The following is a 19,638-nucleotide window of genomic DNA, read 5'->3' on the forward strand; positions in this document are numbered from 1 at the left end:
TGCACCCCATGGACTGCATACTAACTAGGCTTCTCCTTCCATGGGATTTTCCAGGCAAGGGTACTGGAGTGACTTGCCATTTCCTTCTCCCTCCCCAAAAAAGGTTTTATCCCTTGGTATATGGCAATTTCCTGAAATAAGGTCCCATAAAAACACTGTTGCAATGTGAAATTGAGTATTTTCGCACCCTTTTTTGCTTAATGTTTGTGGGAATTCTATTTTGCCCCCATATGGCAGTGTGTGTGTCCATGTACGTGTGCGCCATGTGTGTACCTCCTCTCCTCTGGTGTGACATGTCAGAGTACTGCCTAATGTGTGTTTGCATCTGATGTCTGCCCGTTTGCAATTGCAGCGGGGACTGGTGTGGGCAGACATGGGTGGATTTAATTCCTTAAAGTCATTGAAGGGAGGTTATGCGTGCCCTTGACGGAAGTCGGGTTCGGGGAGGAGAGGGTTCCCTGGAACCCTTGGCTCTTTCTTCTTCCTTGCTTCCCCTAGACAAGCAGATGGTCAGCGTGCGGAGGACCGCCCAGGAGCAACACGGGACCCCTGGCAAACCTCTGAACCCCCTGGCACCCGGGAAGGGCCCGAGGTGTCCCTGGAGGCCCGCGGCCGGGCGGGTACCCTCCCTCGTGATTACCGGTACCCGGAGCCGCGCACGCCTCTGGAGCCGACCACGCGGGGTCAGGAGCCCCGGCCCCTGAGCGCCGCCCCGCTGGCCCGGAGACCCGCCCTACAGAGGCCACCGCCGCCCAAACGTGAGCTCCGGCCACCGCCGGGGGGCGCGCCCGGCCAGCCCCGCACCTCGGTGGCCTCCTCGGAGGTGGTGGACACGCAGAGTGCGCGGCGCGTGGAGGAGCCCACAGCCCCGCCCCGCCGGGAGGCGCCGCTCCCCGCCCCATTCCGGTCCCTGCAGACCTCCACCATGGACACTTCGCGCTCGCCGTCGCCGCAGTTCGCACCGCAGAAGCTGACGGACAAGCCCCCGCTGCTCATCCAGGACGAGAACACCACCAGGTAGTGTCTCTCCCTACCTTCTTGCCCTGTTTAGGGCTCCCTGCAACTGCGGGAGGGTCCCGTGCATCCTCCCTGGGTGTGAACATGTGCCCCCGTGTCGCCCCGCCCCCCACCCCCCCCACCCCCCCCACCCCCCCCCCCGTGGCCTTGACCCCGCTCCCCATGCTGGGACCTGGGACTAACACGGAGAGGACCCCCCACAACCTCCCACCCCCTCCAGTGGTCACTTGAATTTTTAACTTGCTGTCGACTTTCCAGCCCCCTAAGGACCAGAGGTTCAGCATGAGGGTCACAGTTCATTCGATCAGTCGTGTCTGACTCTTTGAGACCCCCATGAACTGCAGCGCACCAGGCCTCCCTTTCCATCAGCAACTCCTGGAGTTTACTCAAACTCATACCCACTGAATCAGTGATGCTATGCAGCCATCTCATCCTCTGTCATCCCCTTCTCCTCCCACCTTCAATCTTTCCCAGCATCAGGGTCTTTTTTAATGAGTCAGTTCTTCGCATCAGGTGGCCAAAGTATTGGAGCTTCAATTTCAGCATCAGTCCTTCCAATGAATATTCAGGACTGATCTCCTTTAGGATGGACTGGTTGGATCTCCTTGCAGTCTAAGGGACTCTCAAGAGTTTTCTCCGACACCACAGGTCACAAGTTAATGACAATGAAATAGTACCTGTTGCTCAGTTGCACCCTGTGGGGCTAGATGCTAGCACCCTGGACAGCGCCGAGTATGGCTGTTTGCATCTCCCAGGAAAGTTCTGTTGCATCTCCCTGCTGTAGAGTCTTGACTCTACTGTTTGAGATGCTTGCCTTTTTGGTGGTGCTGGGTCTTCCCTGCTGTCACGCAGGCTTTCTCTAGCAGCAGCGAGCAGGGGCTTCTCTTGTCATGGAATTTGAGCTCAATAGTTGCCGCGTCCCGGCTTCGTCTCTCCAAAGGATGTGTGATCTCCGTGGACCAGGGTTCAAATTCATGTCTCCTGCATCGGCAGGTGGATTCTTTTACCACTGAACCACCAGGGAGGTCCCTGAACTTTATTTTACCCCTGAAGACAGCACCGCATGGACGTTAACTGATAGCATCCTGAGTTCCCGCAGGGGTGGAGCGGCAAGTGCAGCTTTATCTGGGAGTCAGCATTGCCCTCGGTCATTCTGAATGCAGCTGGCACTTAGAGATCCTTTCACTGGGCACATTGAGGAGCTCTGAAAGGGAGGAGAAATGATGCTGTGGTTTGAGTGGAGGGAATGTTGAGTGTGTGGGAATGTTGTCAATGAGCTGACGTGGGCCTCTTGGTTCTCGGGCCCTGATCTGGGACACAGTGAGCTTCTCTGAGGAACATGGCTGAGTGTTTGCTCAGTACTCCTGACCTCTGTTGACTTTAGGAGGTGGGGAGGGAGGGTTTCATTTTTTTTCATGCCCCGAAAGAGTGTGGATTTTCTCACTCTTATTTTTTCCAAGAGTCTGAGAGGAGTTTCCACAAGCAGTGGCAATACTTCTTGACAGTACCGAGTGGGGGCATCTTGATGCATCCACTGGGCTTCCGTCATGTATGTCATTTTTGGGGACAACAGAGGTTTTCTTGAACCAGTGTCCTTTGCTGCACTGGCCATCATAGAAGGCTGGGTTCTGGTCAAAGGAGCACAGTGGTGGGGCAGATGGTAACCATGCCACTCAGGAGTTTCCTACCAAGAAAGGTGGCTTACCATGTACCGAGTTCAGTGTCCCCGTCCCCAGGGCCGATGTTACAGGTTGGTGGCAGCCTGAGAGTGTGGAATGCCTTTGAGATCCACCATGAAGTTTGAGCCAGGTTCATGAATGGAGATCTGCTCCATGCCTGTCATCAACTACCAACCAGACAGGGAGTAAAACACATGGGACAAGGCCTGCGAGCTGCCTGGTGTTTGTGCAGAGCTCAGAGACGCTCGGGGCTCCCCTGGGGGCTCAGACAGTAAAGAATCTGCCTGCAGTGCGGGAGACGTGGGTTCGATCCCTGGATTGGGAAGATTCCCCCCGGAGAAGGAAATGTAACCCACTCCAGTATTCTTGCCTGGAGAATCCCATGGACAGAGGGCACGACTGAGCGACTAACACACACAGACACAGACACTCTTCTTCTGTCTGTGTCCCTGCTGACTGATTTCTTGAGTGCTGCCTCATCTCCCTCCGTATCCCGTATCTCTCCCCTTCCAGTTACCTCTACTTGGGGAGCCAGCCAGGGCACAGAGCGGCTCCTTTGTCCTGAGACACGCCTTCTTGAAATCAGCAAGCGGGTCCTGCAGTCTTGTTGTGTGCCAGTCCAAGGCAGGGATGCAGAGAACAGGAAAGTGCAGCCTTCCCACCCTGGGGGGAATTTTAGAGTAGTCACTCGCTCGGAATAAAAAAATGCATCCACTCCGGTTCCGAAAGCAGGAAGCTTCCTTTGAAATCTTGGACATTCTGAGGTTGGTTTGTGTGTTTGCTACAAGGTGGGGACCCTGCGCAGCAGCAGGTGTGAGCCTGAAATTTGACGGCTCACAGAAGCATTGGCAGGAGTTTTCCTGGAGCCTGTTTGTGGGTTTGGAGTGTGTGTCTGTGAGGAGGGACCCAGGAGGACCACTTCAGGGTCACTGAGTCACCTTGGGCATCTCAGGCTGTGAGAATCTGCCTGTGGGCAGTGTGGTTTATCAGACTTAGGGTGGCATGCCAGGGGCTTCCCTCATAGTCAGTAAAGAATCTACCCGCAATGCAGGAAACCCAGGTTTCGTCCCTGGGCCAAGAAGATCCCCTGGAGGAGGGCATGGCAACCCACTCCAGTATTCTTGCCTGGAGGAATCCCAGGGAGAGCGGAGCCTGGAGGGCTACAGTCCATGGGGCCGCAGAGAGTTGGACACGACTGAGCGACTAGAGAGAGAGTGAGATGGTGGCATGCGGGCTGAGGACTCTCTCGGGACTGGGTACTGCTGGGGATCAGGCCCTCTGGGCAGAACCGTCCAGATTCACTTGGATGGAGCCTGGACAGTGGCGCCCTCCACCCCCCCGGGTCCTGCTTCTCGGCAGGAACGGGTGCGACCGGGTGGCTGTAAGGTCTGGTCCGCTGTGTGGTTTGTCCTCATGTAGAGCGAGCAGCTCGTCAACCTTCCTGAACGTGGAAGTCCGCATGGGTTTCAAGAGGAGAGGTTGTTGTGATCAGGAATGACCTGGAAGACCTGCTTTGTCGGAAAGGGTATCACAGGCTGCAGAGGATTTGTTTCTATTGCTTTGTTGTTGTTGTTTTTTCCCCAATCAAGTTTCCCCACAAAACGAGGGTTGGGATGGAGATGTAAATACGTGCTGAGTAGGGCTTCCCTGGTGGCTCAGCTCGTAAAGAATCCGCCTGCACTGTGGGAGACCTGGGTTTGATCCCTGGGTGGGGAAGATCCCCTGGAGAAGGGAAAGGCTACCCACTCCAGTGTTCTGGCCTGGAGAATCCCATGGACTCTGCAGGCCAGAGGATCTCAAAGAGTCGGATACGACTGAGCAACTTGCACTTTCACTTTCACTCACTCCAGTATTCTTGGGCTTCCATTGTGGCTGAGATGGTAAAGAATGCACCTGCAATGTGGGAGACCTGGGTTCGATCCCTGGGTTAGGAAGATCCCCTGGAGAAGGAAAAGGCTACCCACTCCGATCTGGCCTGGAGAATTCCATGGACTGTATAGTCCGTGGGTTTGCAAAGAGTCAGACACGACTGAGCGACTTTCACTTCACTAAGTCACTAGTAGGTGGGGAGGGTTTCTATGCGTGGAGGGAAAAGAATGCAATAAAGAAGGGTCTTGCCTGTGCTTTCCTGCTTGGGTGTGATGCTGGAATTTTCCTTCTGAAGTTGAGCACCTTGAGGCAGAGGAGGGTCAAGAGACCGAAGTTGGGGGGCTGGGGGCAGGAACTCCTAGACCTCATCTCCCCAATCCTGGAACCTGTGACCTGCATGGGCCCATCTTTTGAGTTAAGCTTCCCTGTCTGGAAGCACCCCCCCGCCTACCGCCCCCCAACATGGGACCAGCCAATTTGCTTATCTGAGTTCTGATCGTTGAGCCATGCCTGGGCCCACGGCATGTCTCCAGCAGACGACCCTTGTCTTGGCAGAATCGAGCGGGTGATGGACAACAACACCACGGTGAAGATGGTGCCCATCAAAATAGTGCATTCGGAGAGCCAGCCGGAGAAGGAGAGCCGCCAGGCACTGGCCCGCATTCCCGAGCCACCTCCACTGCCCCGGGGCCTCGAGTGGGACCAGATCAAGACGCTCAGCACGTCTGAGCAGTCCTACTCGCGCTTCTGCCCCTACAGCCGCCAGAGTGCCGAGCCCCAGCCCCCCGCCGGTGCCCCGGGGCCCCCTGCCAAGGAAGGCCGGGCCTCCCCTCCCGCGCTTAGCTACGTGAAGGCCAAAGACAGGACCGCCGCCGACCTCAAGTCGGAGGAGCTGGCCCGCGAGATTGCAGGCAGGGATAAGTCGCTGGCGGACATCCTGGACCCCGGCGTGAGGGTGAGAACCACCATGGACCTCATGGAGGGCATCTTCCCCAGAGATGAGCACCTCCTCGAAGGCACGCAGCAACGGAGGAAGCTGCTGCCCAAGGCGCCCTCGCCCAGGACGGCGGAGGAGAGGTGAGTGGACGACCCCACCCCACCTCCACTCCTGTCCTTTCCTGTGTGCGGTTCTAACCTCTTGGGCTTCCAGGGCGAGGGGCCAGGAATGTATCTCTTTATCTGTTCTCGTATGTGCTCTCTGGTGACAGATTTCTCCATAAGTGCTTGGCACTTTGGGGTTTTTTTTGACACCCTCCCCAAGTTAAAGGTCCATTCTGGGGACTATGATGTCAGTTGGGCAAAGATGGGAAAAATCATGTTTCTAGCAATGCCCATGGGGCTTTTTCTCTGTTGTCTGCCCTTGGGATACTTGGCAATGTCGGAAGATGCTTCTAGTTGTCGCCCCTGGGAGAGTGGCGGTCAGGGATGGTGCTCATCGACCTACGGGGCACAGGACGACCCCCCACCCCCACCCCAACAAACAGTGGTCCAATGCCAAAGGTCACTAGTGCTGAGGTGCAGAGGCTTGTTACAGAGAAGTGAAAGCTCAGGCTGCGGAGAATGTGTTTACAAAAGAGGCCTTCTGTTGTTATGTATTTAGCTGAGGGGGTGAATTTGCTGTAATTCGTTCTGTCTAGAGGGCGGGGGAGGAGCTTCCCTGGTGGCTTAGATGGTAAAGAATCCACTTGCAATGGGGGAGACCTGGGTTCGATCCCTGGGTTGGGAAGATCCCCTGGAGAAGGGAATGGCCACCCACTCCAGTATTCTGGCCTGGAGAATCACACAGAGGAGCCTGGTGGGCTACACTCCCCGGGGGTCGCCAAGAGTGGGACGCAACTGAGTGACTCAGAAGGACCCTCTCTAGCCTCTTGTATTCAGTCACCTGCCCACAAAGGTGCACCTGCTTACATCTGTCCTGTTGGTGCACGTGGTCTTGGTGAGCATCGCTGATTGACAGTAGGCGGGAGCACGAATGTCGTGTAGCAGACGGGCTCAGAGGCCGCAAATGGGGCTGCTGGTAGAAGGATGCCCGGTCAACTTGGGGCCTGTGGCCACACTTACAGTGGCAATAGACAGCTCCCCGTAGACCTCAGGCTCCCAGAGAAAATGATCTGTGCCCTCCCCCGCAGGTGGGGCTTTGGGTACCATTTGGCAGGGGGTTCTAGTTCTGGGTGACTTCCCTGGTAGCTCAGATTGTAAAGCATCTGCCTGCAATGTGGGAGACCCAGGTTCGATCCCTGGGTTGGGAAGATCCCCTGGAGAAAGAAATGGCATCCCACTCCAGTATTCTGGCCTGGAGAATCCCATGGACAGAGGAGCCTGGGGGGCTATAGTCTGTGGGGTTGCTAAGAGTCGGACACGACTGAGCGACTTCACTTTTTAGTTCTGGCCTCAGCACCTGCCCTTTCCACACTTTTGTTTGCTTGGTTGATTGATTTTTTTTTTTGGCACACCGCCTAGCATGTGGGGTCTTCACTTCCCGAGTAAGGGATCAAACTCTTGTCCCCTGCGTTGGAAGGCAGAGTCTTAGCCACTGGACCACCAGCAAAGCCCACTCTGTCCCTGCTTCTGCTGTCTCTTCTGGCTCATGTCCTTTCATCAGCCCCTCGGTTCGCAGGTCCCAGCCCAGGTTTCAGGTGCGTCTGTGGGCACACGATCAGAGGTAATGTGGACGTTCTGCCGTTTGGTTCCCCAGGAGGGAGGAGACCAGCTTGCTGGCAGCCACACCCTTGGCCACCAACTCCGCCTACTACAGCACGTCGGCCCCCAAGGCGGAGCTGCTAATAAAGATGAAGGACCTGCAGGAGCAGCAGGAGCCAGAGGAGGACTCGGGCAGTGACTTGGACCACGACCTGTCAGTCAAAAAGGTAGGGAGGCCGAAATCCGGATGAGAACATGCTGGCGGGAGGCAGGTGGTGGCCCTTGGGTCCACCCCCAGCCTGGCCCTGCACCATGCACCATTTGTGTTGGACGTGATGCTGATATTTGGGCCTGCGTGTGAAGCCTTTTGTGGAAGAGGCTTCTGTCCTAAGGAGGTCTCTCCATAGGACCTCCGTGCTATCGCTCTGTCATAAGATCCAGTGTCAAGAAAACCTGGTGGCCACTAGTCTCTTTCATTTTAAGCTCAACCGATTATGTCTCTTCTATCCCAGTTGAAACCCGAGGGGCTTAACTATATCACCTTCAGCAGGGTCCATATCTTCTCTGAGTACCGATTTCAAATTCCTGTGATCAGGTAATAAATTCAACAGCAGGTCGTAAAGGGCTGTGTTAACCAAAAAGCAGCCCTTCTTCAACTCCAGAAACTAACCAGGCCCTTGGGGATACAGCAGCAACACGCAAGTAGTCATTCCTTTCCTGAAGGCAGTGTGTTTTCACAGCACAAAAACAAACACACAGTACAGGGCCCACGGGCCACACCCGCCCCCCAACCTGCTGTTGTCAATAAAGTTTTATTTAAAGACAGTCAATTCATTCATTTACATACGGCCTCTACCTGTTGTATTACATATGGCCTTTACATATTGTATTACGTTTACTATACTGTAAGCGATGTTGAGTAGTGGCTGTGTGGCCTCTGAAGTCTAAAATATTCACTGTCTATGGCTCTTTACAGAAAACGTTTACACATATAATGTAATTGATCAGAAAAGGAAAACAGTGAAGGCATACAGAGATAAAAGGAGTGTGATTGTAGAGAAGGCTCTGATGAGGTCATGATGCAGAAAAACCTGGAGTGACATGAGGGAGTGTCCAGTTCTGTCAGGGACTGGGTTGGGGGCGGGGAGCAGGGGCACCGCGTACAAAGGCCCTGGGGTAGGACATATGTTGGGAAGGCAGCAGAGACCACTGGCTGGAACACTGTGGAAAGGAGGAGGGGCGATTGTAGATGCAGGTCAGGGAGCCAGGGTCTGGACCAGGAGGAAGGGGGATGGGAGGTGAGGTCAGGGAGCAGTGGCCGAAGCTGTGTGCACGAGGAGGGAAGATGGAACAGAAGGTCAGCGCCTTGTGGCGGGAGCTCCATGGAGATTTGAGAGGTGAATTGGAGATAACAGTCTGGGACCTGTGGCTGCAGCCGTGTGGACAGGGAGGAAGATGATGATCGGAGAGGATGTCAGGAACCAGTGACGGGAGACATGTGGATAAAGAAGAACAAGACTGGAGAGACGGTCAGGCTGCTTGAGCCGCAGCTGTGTGGATGAGGAGAGACGATTGGCCATAACGTCGTAAGACAAGCAGCTGGATCTGTGTGGACAGGGATGCAGAGGTTTGGACAGGAAGTCAGAGACCAGTTGGCTGGAGCCGTGTGGACACAGAGCTGGAGGATTGGAAAGGAAGTTGAGGACCAGTGGCTGGAGCTCTCTGTACAAGGAGGAAGAGGATTGTAGGGACAGGGGGCCAGAGCCCTATGATCAGGAATGAGGCGGATTGCAGTTCAGGTCGGTGTCCACTAGATGGAGCTGTGTAGACAAAGGGGAATGAGACATAAAGTGAGTTGCTGGAGCTGTGTGGATGATTGGAGATGTGGCCAGACCAGTGGCTGGGGCCTTGTGGACAAGGAGGAGGAGGATCCCAGAGGAGGTCAGGGACTTGTGTCTGGAGATGTTTCGACAAGTAGGTGGAAGGATTTGTGATCACTAGTCAAGGGGGACCAGTGGCTGCTGCTGTGTGAAGAAGGGTGAGGCGGGTTGGAGATAAAAGTGGCTGGACCTGGGTGTGCAAGGAGCAGAAAGACTGGAGATGAAGTCAGCAAAAACGAGGCCAGTTCAGTTCAGTCGCTCAGTCGTGTCCAACTCTTTGCGACCCCATGAATTGCAGCACGCCAGGCCTCCCTGTCCATCACCACCTCCTGGAGTTCACCCAAACCCATGTCCATTGAGTCAGTGATGCCATCCAGCCATCTCATCCTCTGTCATCCCCTTCTCCTCCTGCCCCCAGTCCCTCCCAGCATCAGAGTCTTTTCCAATGAGTCAACTCTTCGCATGAGGTAGCCAAAGTATTAGAGTTTCAGCTTCAGCATCAGTCCTTCCAATGAACACCCAGGACTGATCTCCTTTAGGATGGACTGGTTGGATCTCCTTGCAGTCCAAGGGACTCTCAAGAGTCTTCTCCAACACCACAGTTCAAAAGCATCGATTCTTTGGCGCTCAGCTTTCTTCTCAGTCCAACTCTCTTTGTTGGCAAAGTAATGTCTCTGCTTTTTTATGCTGTCTAGGTTGGTCATAACTTTCCTTACAAGGAGTAAGCGTCTTTTAATTTCATGGCTGCAGTCACCATCTGCAGTGATGTTGGAGCCCAAAAAAATAAAGTCTGCCACTGTTTCCACTGTTTCCCCATCTATTTCCCATGAAGTAATGGGACCAGATGCCATGATCTTCATTTTCTGAATGTTGAGCTTTAAGCCAACTTTTTCGCTCTTCTCTTTCACTTTCATCAAGAGGCTTTTTAGTTCCTCTTCACTTTCTGCCATAAGGGTGGTGTCATCTGCATATCTGAGGTGATTGATATTTCTCCCGGCAATCTTGATTCCAGCTTGTGTTTTTTCCAGTCCAGCGTTTCTCATGATGTTCTCTGCATAGAAGTTAAATAAGCAGGGTGACAATATACAGCCTTGACATACTCCTTTTCCTATTTGGAACCAGTCTGTTGTTCCCTGTCCAGTTCTAACTGTTGCTTCCTGACCTGCATATAGGTTTCTCAAGAGGCAGGTCGGGTAGTCTGGTATTCCCATCTCTCAGAATTTTCCACAGTTTATTGTGATCCACACAGTCAAAGGCTTTGGCATAGTCAATAAAGCAGAAAAACGAGGCCAGACCTGGATGAATAAGGATTAGGAGGTTTGGAGATTTTTAAGTCAGGAACCAGGGGCTGGGGCTGTGTGACAAAGAAGAGGCAGAATGGAGAGGCAGTCAGGGACCAGTGGCTTGAGCTACTGGACTAAAGAGAAGAAGCTTTGGCCTGAGGTCAGGGACCAGCAACTGGACCTTTGTGCACAAGGAGGAGGAATTTTGGAGAGGAGGTCAGGAACCAGTGAGTGGAGCTGTGTGTATAAGGAAGAGCAGGATGGGAGAGAGGGATCAGGGTCCCGTAGCTGTCGCTGTGTAGATGAGGAGGGAAGATAAAGTCATAGACAGGTGGCTGGACCTGTGTGAACAAGGATGAGGGGGGGGTTTAGAGGAAATCAGGGACCTGGGCTGGGACTGTGAGAACCAGGATGAGGAGGATTGCAGTTCAGGTCAGTGACCATGAGATGGAGCCATGTCGGCAGAATGGAAGGGGTTTGAGAGACAAGGTTAGGGGCCAGTTGCTGTAGCTTGTTTAGACAGGGAGGAGGACGCTTGTGGAGAAAGTCAAGGGACAGGTTGACCTGGAGCGGGAGGATAGGAAGAAAGGCAGGGACCAATGGCTGGAAGCCCTCTGCACAAGGCCAATGAGGAGTGGAGGGGAAGTCGGGGAGCCGTGGTTGGAGCTTTGGGGACAGAGGAGGAGGTCTGGAGATGCACTCAGGTGGCCATGCCTGATGCTGTTTGGTCAAGGAGGAGGAAGATAGGAGATGTGGTCAGGGGCCATGGGTGGAGCTGTGTGGACAAGGAGGAGGGAACACGTAGCCGATGTCAGGGACGAGTTGCTGGAGCTGTTTGGACATGGAGCAGGAGGAGTGGAAAGGAAACCGAGGAGTGGAAAGGAAACCAGTGGCTAGATAGGCTCTCTTTACAAGGAGGTGGAGGACTGCGGATTCAAAAAGGCAGCAGTGGCTGGAGCTGTGTCTACAAAAAGGACAGTTGGAGATACTGTCAGTGACAGGGGGCCACGCCTGTGTGAGCACGGATGTGGAGGTTCATCAGTTAATAAGTCAGGGACCACTGGCTGGGACTGTGTGGGTGTGAATGAGGAGGATTGTGGTTCAGCTCAGTTCAGTTCAGTCGCTCAGTTGTGTCCGAGTCTCTGCAACCCCATGAACCGCAACACGCCAGGCCTCCCTGTCCATCGCCAGCTCCTGGAGTTTACCCAAACTCATCTCCATTGAGTCTGTGATGCCATCCAACCATCTCATCCTCTGTCGTCCCCTTCTCCTCCTGCCTTCAATCTCTCCCAGCGTGAGGGTCTTTTCCAATGAGTCAGCTCTTCGCATCAGGTGGCCGAAAGGATTGGAGTTTCAGCTTCAGCATCAGTCCTTCCAATGAACACTCAGAACTGATTTTCTTTAGGATGGACTGGTTGAATCTCCTTGCGGTCCCAGGGACCCTCAGGACTCTTCTTCAACACCACAGTTCAAAAGCATCCATTCTTCGGCAGTGCAGGTCAGTGACCACTAGATGAAGCTGTGTAGACAGAGAGAAAGGGAATGAGAGGCAAGGTGAGGGACCAGGGGCTGGAGCTGCGTGGACAAGGAAGAGAGGGATTGGAGAGGAGATCATTGACTTGTGGCCGAAGTGTGGACAAGAAGGAGGAGAGCTGGAGAGGAGGTCAGGCACCAGTGGCTTGGCCCATGCTGAGAAGGCATAGGAAAGATTGAAGGACTTGTCTGGGGAGGTATGCGGAGAAGAGAATGGAGACTGGAGAGAAGGTCAGGGACTTGTGGCTGTATCTTTGTGGACACGGAGAAAGAAGATTGCAGATGAGGTCAGGGACCGGTCACTGGAGTGGCGTGGACTTGGGGCAGGATTGTAGAGGAAGTCAAGGACGGTGGCCGGGGATCTCTGTACAGGTAGGAGGACCTCCGGTGACAAAGTCAGGGACTGGTGGCTGGAGCTGTGTGGACGAGGATGAGCAGGACTGCAGTTCAGGTCAGCGACCACTACAAGGACCTGTGTGGAAAAGACAATGTGTTGTGGGAGACACGGTCAGAGACAACTCATAGAGTTATGTGCACAGGGTGGTGGGTCTGTGAGGTCGCCAGGGACCTACAGGTGCCGCTTTTGTGAACACCAGAAGGTCAGGAACCATTGGCTGGAGCTGTGTGGACAGGGTTTGATAAGATGGGAAGGAGGGCCAGGACCAGTGGCTTTGAGTTACTGGAGATGGAGTAAAAATAGATTATGGGCTTCCTGTGTAGCTCAGTTGGTAAAGAATCCGCCTACAGTGCAGGAGACCCAGGTTCGATTCCTGGGTTGGGAAGATCCCCCTGAAGGAAATGGCAACCCACTCCAGTATTCTTGCCTGGAGAATCCCCATGGACTGTAGCCTGCCAGGCTCGTCTGTCCATGGGATCACAAGAGTCGGACATGACTTAGCGACTAAACCACCACTACCAAGAATAGGTTGGAGAGGTCAGAGGTATGTAGACTAGGGTGATGGAAAATTTGAGACAAGGTCAGCGACTTGTGCCTGGCTCTCTTTGCAGAGGAGGAAGAGGATGGTAGATGAGGGCAGGGACCAGTGAGTTGGAGCTGTGTGGATTCGGCACAGGAGGTGCGCAGAGGAGGTCGTGAAACATGGCTGGGGCTCAGTGTTCAGGGAGGAAATGATTCGCAGTCAAGGCAAAGACCAGTGGCTGGACCGCTGTGTGCAAAGATGAGGACAGCTGCACTTTGCGCCTTTGACCACTAGATGGCAACGTGGAAAAAAAGGGATGGGAGCTTTGTGTTCGAGGAGGAGGTTGATTGACAGGTGACCAGGGACCTGTAGATGCAGCTGCGCAAACACAAGGAGCACAGTTCAGGGACCAGTGGCTGGGGCTGTGTGGACAAGCAGGAGGAGGGTTGGAGAGTAGATCAGGCACTGGCCACGGAAGCTGTGTGAAGAGGGGAAGAAAGCGGGGGAGGGAGGTTAGTCGCACAGTCATGTCTGACTCTTTGTGACCCCAAGGACTGTAGCTAGCCTGGCTCCTCTGTCCATGGGATTCTCCAGGGCAAGAAAACTGGAGTGGGTTGCTATGCCCTTCCCCAGTAGATCTTCCTGACCCAGGGATTGAACCTGTGTCTCCAGCATTGCAGGCAGACTTTTTACCCACTGAGCCAGCAGGGAAGCCCAGCACAAGAGGGAAGGACTGGGCATAAAGTCTGGGAAATAAGGCCAGAGCTGTGTGAACAAGGATGTGGCGTTTTGGAGATGAGGTCAGGTACCAGTGGCTGGGATTGTGAGGACAAGGATGAAGAGGACTGCAGTTCAGGTCAGTTGAATCAGTTCATTTACACAGCCACATAGACAAAAAGGAATGGCGAGGCCAGACAGTGCTGTGCAGATGAAAGGAATGGTACGGTGTAGACAAAAGGAGTCGTGTATGGATGTGAGAGCTGGACTGTGAAGAAAGCTGAGCACCAAAGAATGGATGCTTTTGAACTGTGGTGTTGGAGAAGACTCTTTAGGGTCCCTTGGACTGCAAGGAGATCCCACCAGTCCATCCTAAAGGAGATCAGTCCTGGGTGTTCATTGGTAGGACTGATGCTGAAGCTGAAACTCCAATACTTTGGCCACCTGATGCTAAGAACTGACTCATTACAAAACACCCTGATGTTGGGAAAGATTGAGGGCAGGAGGAGAAGGGCACGACAGAGGATAAGATGGTTGGATGGCATCACCGACTGAATGGACATGAGTTTGTGCAAGCTCTGGGAGTTGGTGATGGACAGGGAGGCCTGGCGTGCTGCAGCCCATGGGGTCACGAAGAGGCGGACATGTGACTGAGCAACTGAGCTGAAGGGTGAGGATGTTTGCAGTTTAGGTCAGTGACCTCTAGATGGAACTGTGTGGAAAAGAGGAAGACTGATGAGAGAGGAGGTCAGGGACCCGTTCCTGGCCTTGTGTGTGGACAAGGAGGAGGGGGGATTTGTGAGTGGCCAGGGACGTGTGGATGCAGCTGTGTGAACGTGAGCAGGAATGGATGGGGGTTCAGGGACCAGTCCTCGAGCTGTGCTGACTCGGAAGGAGAGGACTGGAAATGAGTTCAGTGACCTGTTGCTGGAGCTGTGTGGACAAGGAGGAAGACATCTGGAGAAGAGATCGGGCACCAGCGGCTGGAGCTTTGGGAACACGAGGCGGGAGGATCGGAAAGCAAAGTCAAAGACCAAGTGGCTAGGGCTCTCTGTACCAGGAGGAAGACGATTGTATGGGAGGACAGGGACCCATGGCTAGAACTCTCTCTACAAGGAGGAGCACACATAAAGTCAGGTTCTGGTGCCTGGAGCGGTGTGTTCAAGTGGAAGGAAGGCTGCAGATAAAGTCAGGGAATGGCGGCCGGATCTGCGTGAAAGAGGATGGGGAGGTTTGTAGATGAAGTTGGTCAGGGGCTGTGTGGACAAGGATCAGAAGGATAGCAGATAAGGTCAAGGATTCATGCTTGGTGCTGTGCAGACCAGCGGCAGAGGACTGGAAGAGAAATCGCCGACCCTTGGTGAAAACTCTGTCCGAGGAAGAGGAGGCTCGCAGATAAAGTCAGCCACCGGTGGCTGCAACAGGGCGTTACAAGTCGGAGGAGGTTTTGAGATAAAGTTGGGGACAAACAGTCCAACCTATGTGAACAGTATGGGAAGGCTTGTACATTAAGGCAGGCCCCAGCGGCTGAGACTGTGTGGACAAGGATGAGGAGGATAGTAGTTGAGGTCAGAGACCACTAGTTTAGCCGTGTAGACGAAGACCTAGCAAGACGAGGGTGGGGAGGTCAGTTCCCAGGCGGCTCAGTGGTAAAGAATCTGCCTGCCGATACAGGAGGCACAGGTTCAAGAAGATCCCCTTGAGTAGAAAGTGGTGACCTGCTCCAGTATTCTGGCTGGGGAAACCCCGTGGACAGAGAAGCCTGGCGGGCTACAGCCCATTATTCGACGGCAATGCGTTGGACGTGACTGAGCATGCACACAGACTCACAGGCAGTGAGGGATGAGGCTGGAGCTGTGTGAACACGGAAAAGGATTATTGGGGTGGTTGGATCTGTGTGGACACGAATGGGACAAGGTTGCAGAGGAGGGCAGGGACTTGTGGCTGAACGTCGGTGGAAAGGGAGGAGTGACGAGATGAGATCGGGGGGGCGTGGGTTGTGTCTGGAGCTGTGTTGACAAGGAGGAAGAGGACTGCACATCAAGGCAGTGGACCAGTGGCTGGAAGCTGTGTGAACAGGGAGGAGGAGGCTTGCATGTAAGGTCATCGACTACCAGATGCAGCTGGGTAAACAAAGGGGAAGGGGGCTGGGAGATGCACTCAAGGACTTGAGGTCAGAGAGCAGTGTACACAGGACCAGGAGAGATGCTGGGAGAGGAGGAGGCCAGGGACCAGTGGCTGGGATGTGTGGACAAGGAGGGTTGGAGGCCCGTCAGGGACCCGTGATGGGCGTTTGTGGGGGGGGGTTGGGGGAAGGAGTAGGATGGCAGTGTTGGAGTCCCTGTGTCGTCCCGCAGATTCCTCCTAGCTTTCTCCATATCATAGTGTGTGTGCTTCCACGCTACTGTCTCCATTAGTCCCACCGTCCGTCCCCCTGCCCATCTGTTCTCTATGTGTCTACATCTCCACTGCTGCCCAGCAAATAGGTTCATCAGTATCATCTTTCTAGATTCTGTTTATATGTGTTAATATATGATATTTGTTTTTTGTTTTTTCTGATTTATGTCACTTAGTGTAATAGGCTCTAGGTTCATCCACCTCATTAGAACTGACTCAAAGGTATTGCTTTTCATGCTTGAGTAATATTCCACTGTGTATATGTACCACAGCTTCTTTATCCATCCATCTGCCGATGGACGTCTAGGTTGCTTCCGTGTGCTGCTGCTGCTAAGTCACTTCAGTCGTGTCCAACTCTGTACGACCCCATAGACGGCAGCCTACCAAGCTCCTCTGTCCACAGGATTCTCCAGACAAGACCACTGCAGTGGGCTGCCATTTTCTTCTCCACCCATGTGCTAGCTATTGTAAATAGTGCTGCAGTGAACAATGAGGTACATGTGTCTTTTTCAGTCATGCTTTCCTCCAGGGTGTATGTCCAGTACTGGGATTTGCTAGATCATATGGTTGTTTTAGTCCTTTTTTTTTTTTTTTTTTTTAAAAGAAATCGCCATACTGTTGTCCATAATTGCTGTACCAATTTACAGTCCCACTAACAGTGCAAGGGAGCTTCCCTCGTGGCTCAGCTGATAAAGAATCTGCCCACGAGGCAGGAGACCTGAGTTCGATCCCTGGGTTGGGAAGATCCCCTGGAGCAGGGAAAGGCTACCCACTCCAGTGTTCTGGCCTGGAGAATCCCATCAACTTGCATAGGCCGTGGGGGTCCCAAAGAGTCGGACACAGCTGAGCGACTTTCAGTTTCAAACAAGGCAAGAGGGTTTCACTTTTTTCCACAGCCTCTCCAGCATTTATTGCTTGCAGATTTTTTCGATGCTGGCCTGATATTTGTTCGTGTGCAACAAGCTGCTGACTGGCCCACAGGCCAGGAGGTACAGGCGGGTACAGGGGGCCGCCTGGGTCAGCAGGGCCATGACTGAGTCCCGCACGCTGTACCCACAGCAGGAGCTCATTGAGAGCCTTGGCCGCAAGCTGCAGGTGCTGCGGGAGGCGCGGGAGAGCCTGCTGGAGGACGTGCAGGCCAACAGCACGCTGGGCGACGAAGTGGAGGCGCTGGTCAAGGCCATGTGCAAGCCCAACGAGTTTGACAAGTTCCGCATGTTCATCGGGGACCTCGACAAGGTGGTGAACCTTCTGCTGTCGCTGTCCGGCCGCCTGGCCCGCGTGGAGAACGCCCTCAACAACCTGGACGACAGCACGCCTCCGGGCGATCGGGTACTGCCCCTGAGGCGGGACGGATGGATTGGGGGGAAGGCCCGCAGGGTGCAGAGTGAACGCCTGGAAGCCTCGCTGGGCTGGCTGTCCAGCTGGTCGCAGAAGGTCTTCTTCTCTGTCGCTCTCTTCCTTCTCGTAGTGGGGGGTCACCCCGAGATTCCCCGCATTGTTCAGTTACCCGGTTGGGTCCGACTCTTTGTGACCCCATGGACCGCAGCACGCCAGGCCTCCTTGTCCATCACCATCTCCCTGAGTTTTACTCAAACTCACGTCCATTGAGTCAGTGATGCCATCCAACCATCTCATCCTCTGTCATCCCCTTCTCCTCCCACCTTCAGTCTTTCCCAGCATCAGGGTCTTTTCCAGTGAGTCAGTTCTTTGCATCAGGTGGCCAGAACATGCTAGCATTATTTTATACATTCAGACTCATGTCCGTTGAGTCAGTGATGCCATCAATAGGCTTATTAGTTAGCATCGGGGACACTGAAGGAGTTCCCCGTGGGGGACATTGCCTGTGGACTTCCTGGGCCCTGAACCTTCACTGTATCCCTCGGTGTCTCCACATTAGGTCCACGCTGGCAATGCTTGATGAGCTTCACCTTCCTAGAGCCAGAGGCAGCCATGGTCCACAGCCTGCTCCAAGTTCAGTGGAGGGGCCTGGCCTCCACTGTGAACAGAGTTGGGGGAAACTGTCGATGACAGGCGCTAACGAGGGCAAAGAGGCAGCATCCGGCTGTGGGAGGCTCCCCCTGTCTTTCCAGATAGAAAGCGGGACACGTGGGCCAGACGTGGACACAGGACGCCCTCCCTTCAATTGGGAGCTTGTAGTCTTCAGGGATGCCAACTGATCTCTGTAGCCCTGTTGGGAGAATCAACTGCTGGCGTTGGAAACTGGGACTGAGATCCGGGCGTTCCCTGGCATGCATCAGCTGCCACGTGGAGACTGTTTAATGCCGTTCCTCGCTCCCTGCCTTGTTTTCACAGCTCGTTATGTACGGGAGGGCAGGGACTGCAGGTGTGCACCTCGATCTAGGAGTGGGGGCGTCTGTGTGCCCCAGAGTAAGGAACCAGGGCAGCTCTGCGACCCACCTGCCCCAGCCCCCACCTCTGTCTCTCGTTTTTCAGCCCCTTGTCCTCTTCACCATCTGCCTCTACTGGTGCCAGAATGGTTTAGCAATCCTGCCCTGGGAGATCTCTTTAAATGCACTGCTTTGACCCGCTTTGCCCTCATCCGCTGTGTTGTCAGGGAAATGCCTTGGGCGCACCCAGGTCCCCCCCACCCCGCGAGACCTTCGCTGCCTGCGCACATCTCCCAGTTTTGGACTTTTCCGGGCGCGGATGGCTCTCATGTTCCTCCGGCTGTATCTGGGCGCCTGGTGGCGAGGGGGCGGGGGATGTATCTGGGTGGCTCGTGCGGGGGAGTATCCTGGTGCTCTCGTCGGGGGTGTATCCGGGTGCCTCATGTGGGGGTGTGTCCCGGCGTCTCGTGGGGTGGTGTATCTGGCTGCCTCATGCAGGAGTGTATCTGGGCGCGTTGTGGGGGCGGGGGTGTATCCGAGTGCCTCGCGCCGGGGTGTATCCGGGCACCTCGCTGCGCAGGCGGTGGGAGGTGCTGGCCAGCCCTATCCCGCCCCCCGCAGGGTCCCTAGCAGGCTTGTGTGTCTTCTGTCTGTCCAGCAATCCCTGCTGGAGAAGCAGCGCATCCTGATCCAGCAGCACGAAGACGCCAGGGAGCTGAAGGAGAACCTGGACCGCCGGGAGGGCATCGTCTTCGACATCCTGGCCAGCTACCTGGGCCCCGAGAGCCTCGCGGACTACGAGCACTTCGTCAAGATGAAGTCGGCGCTCATCATCGAACAGCGCGAGCTGGAAGACAAAATACACTTGGGTGAGGAGCAGCTGAAGTGCCTGTTGGACAGCCTGCAGCCCGAAAGAGGCAAATGAGGGCACACCCACCCCCCCACCCCACCCGGCCCTCCCTGGAGGAGGAGGAGGATGCGGATGGGATTGGTGGAGTCATCAGCTCTGGTCCTGTGGATGCAGCTGAAAACTGCAGCCTGTATTTACGTCCTGTCGATGGGGGTCGGGGGGTGGGGGGTGTCCTCTCATGGCCAGGTGGCGGTCAGCAAAGCAATAACTTCCATGTGTGCGTTTGGGATGAGTTCTTTAATTCTTAGGTTCCCTTTTGGAATGTTGAGCAGAGTGGCTCACCCCCGCCCCTTCGCTGCGGTGGTCCGGAAGCGTCCCCACGTGGCGCACCAGGGGCTTTGGTGCACCATGCGCGCCTGCACAACAGGGTCACCCATGTGGCCTCTGCCGGCAGTGCGGGCACTGAACCGTGTCCTTCACGCGGGAAGGAACGAGCGCATCT

The 19,638-nt window shown here is 54.7% G+C and overlaps 1 protein-coding gene across 1 annotated transcript in view; it reads left to right on the top strand.

Annotated features, from left to right (window-relative positions):
• The window catches only part of SHROOM2 (shroom family member 2), a 146,417-nt gene extending 127,206 nt beyond the window's left edge, over nt 1-19,211 (top strand). Inside the window, exons 6-10 of the mRNA XM_052663660.1 lie at nt 499-1,017; nt 5,121-5,642; nt 7,261-7,432; nt 16,995-17,267; nt 18,945-19,211. Coding sequence (XP_052519620.1) covers nt 499-1,017; nt 5,121-5,642; nt 7,261-7,432; nt 16,995-17,267; nt 18,945-19,211 — 1,753 coding nt within the window. The remainder of the gene's footprint in view (nt 1-498; nt 1,018-5,120; nt 5,643-7,260; nt 7,433-16,994; nt 17,268-18,944) is intronic.
• The last annotated feature ends 427 nt before the right edge of the window (nt 19,212-19,638 follow it).

Source organism: Budorcas taxicolor, chromosome X (assembly GCF_023091745.1).
Source record: "Budorcas taxicolor isolate Tak-1 chromosome X, Takin1.1, whole genome shotgun sequence".
In the NCBI taxonomy this organism is placed as follows: domain Eukaryota; kingdom Metazoa; phylum Chordata; class Mammalia; order Artiodactyla; family Bovidae; genus Budorcas; species Budorcas taxicolor.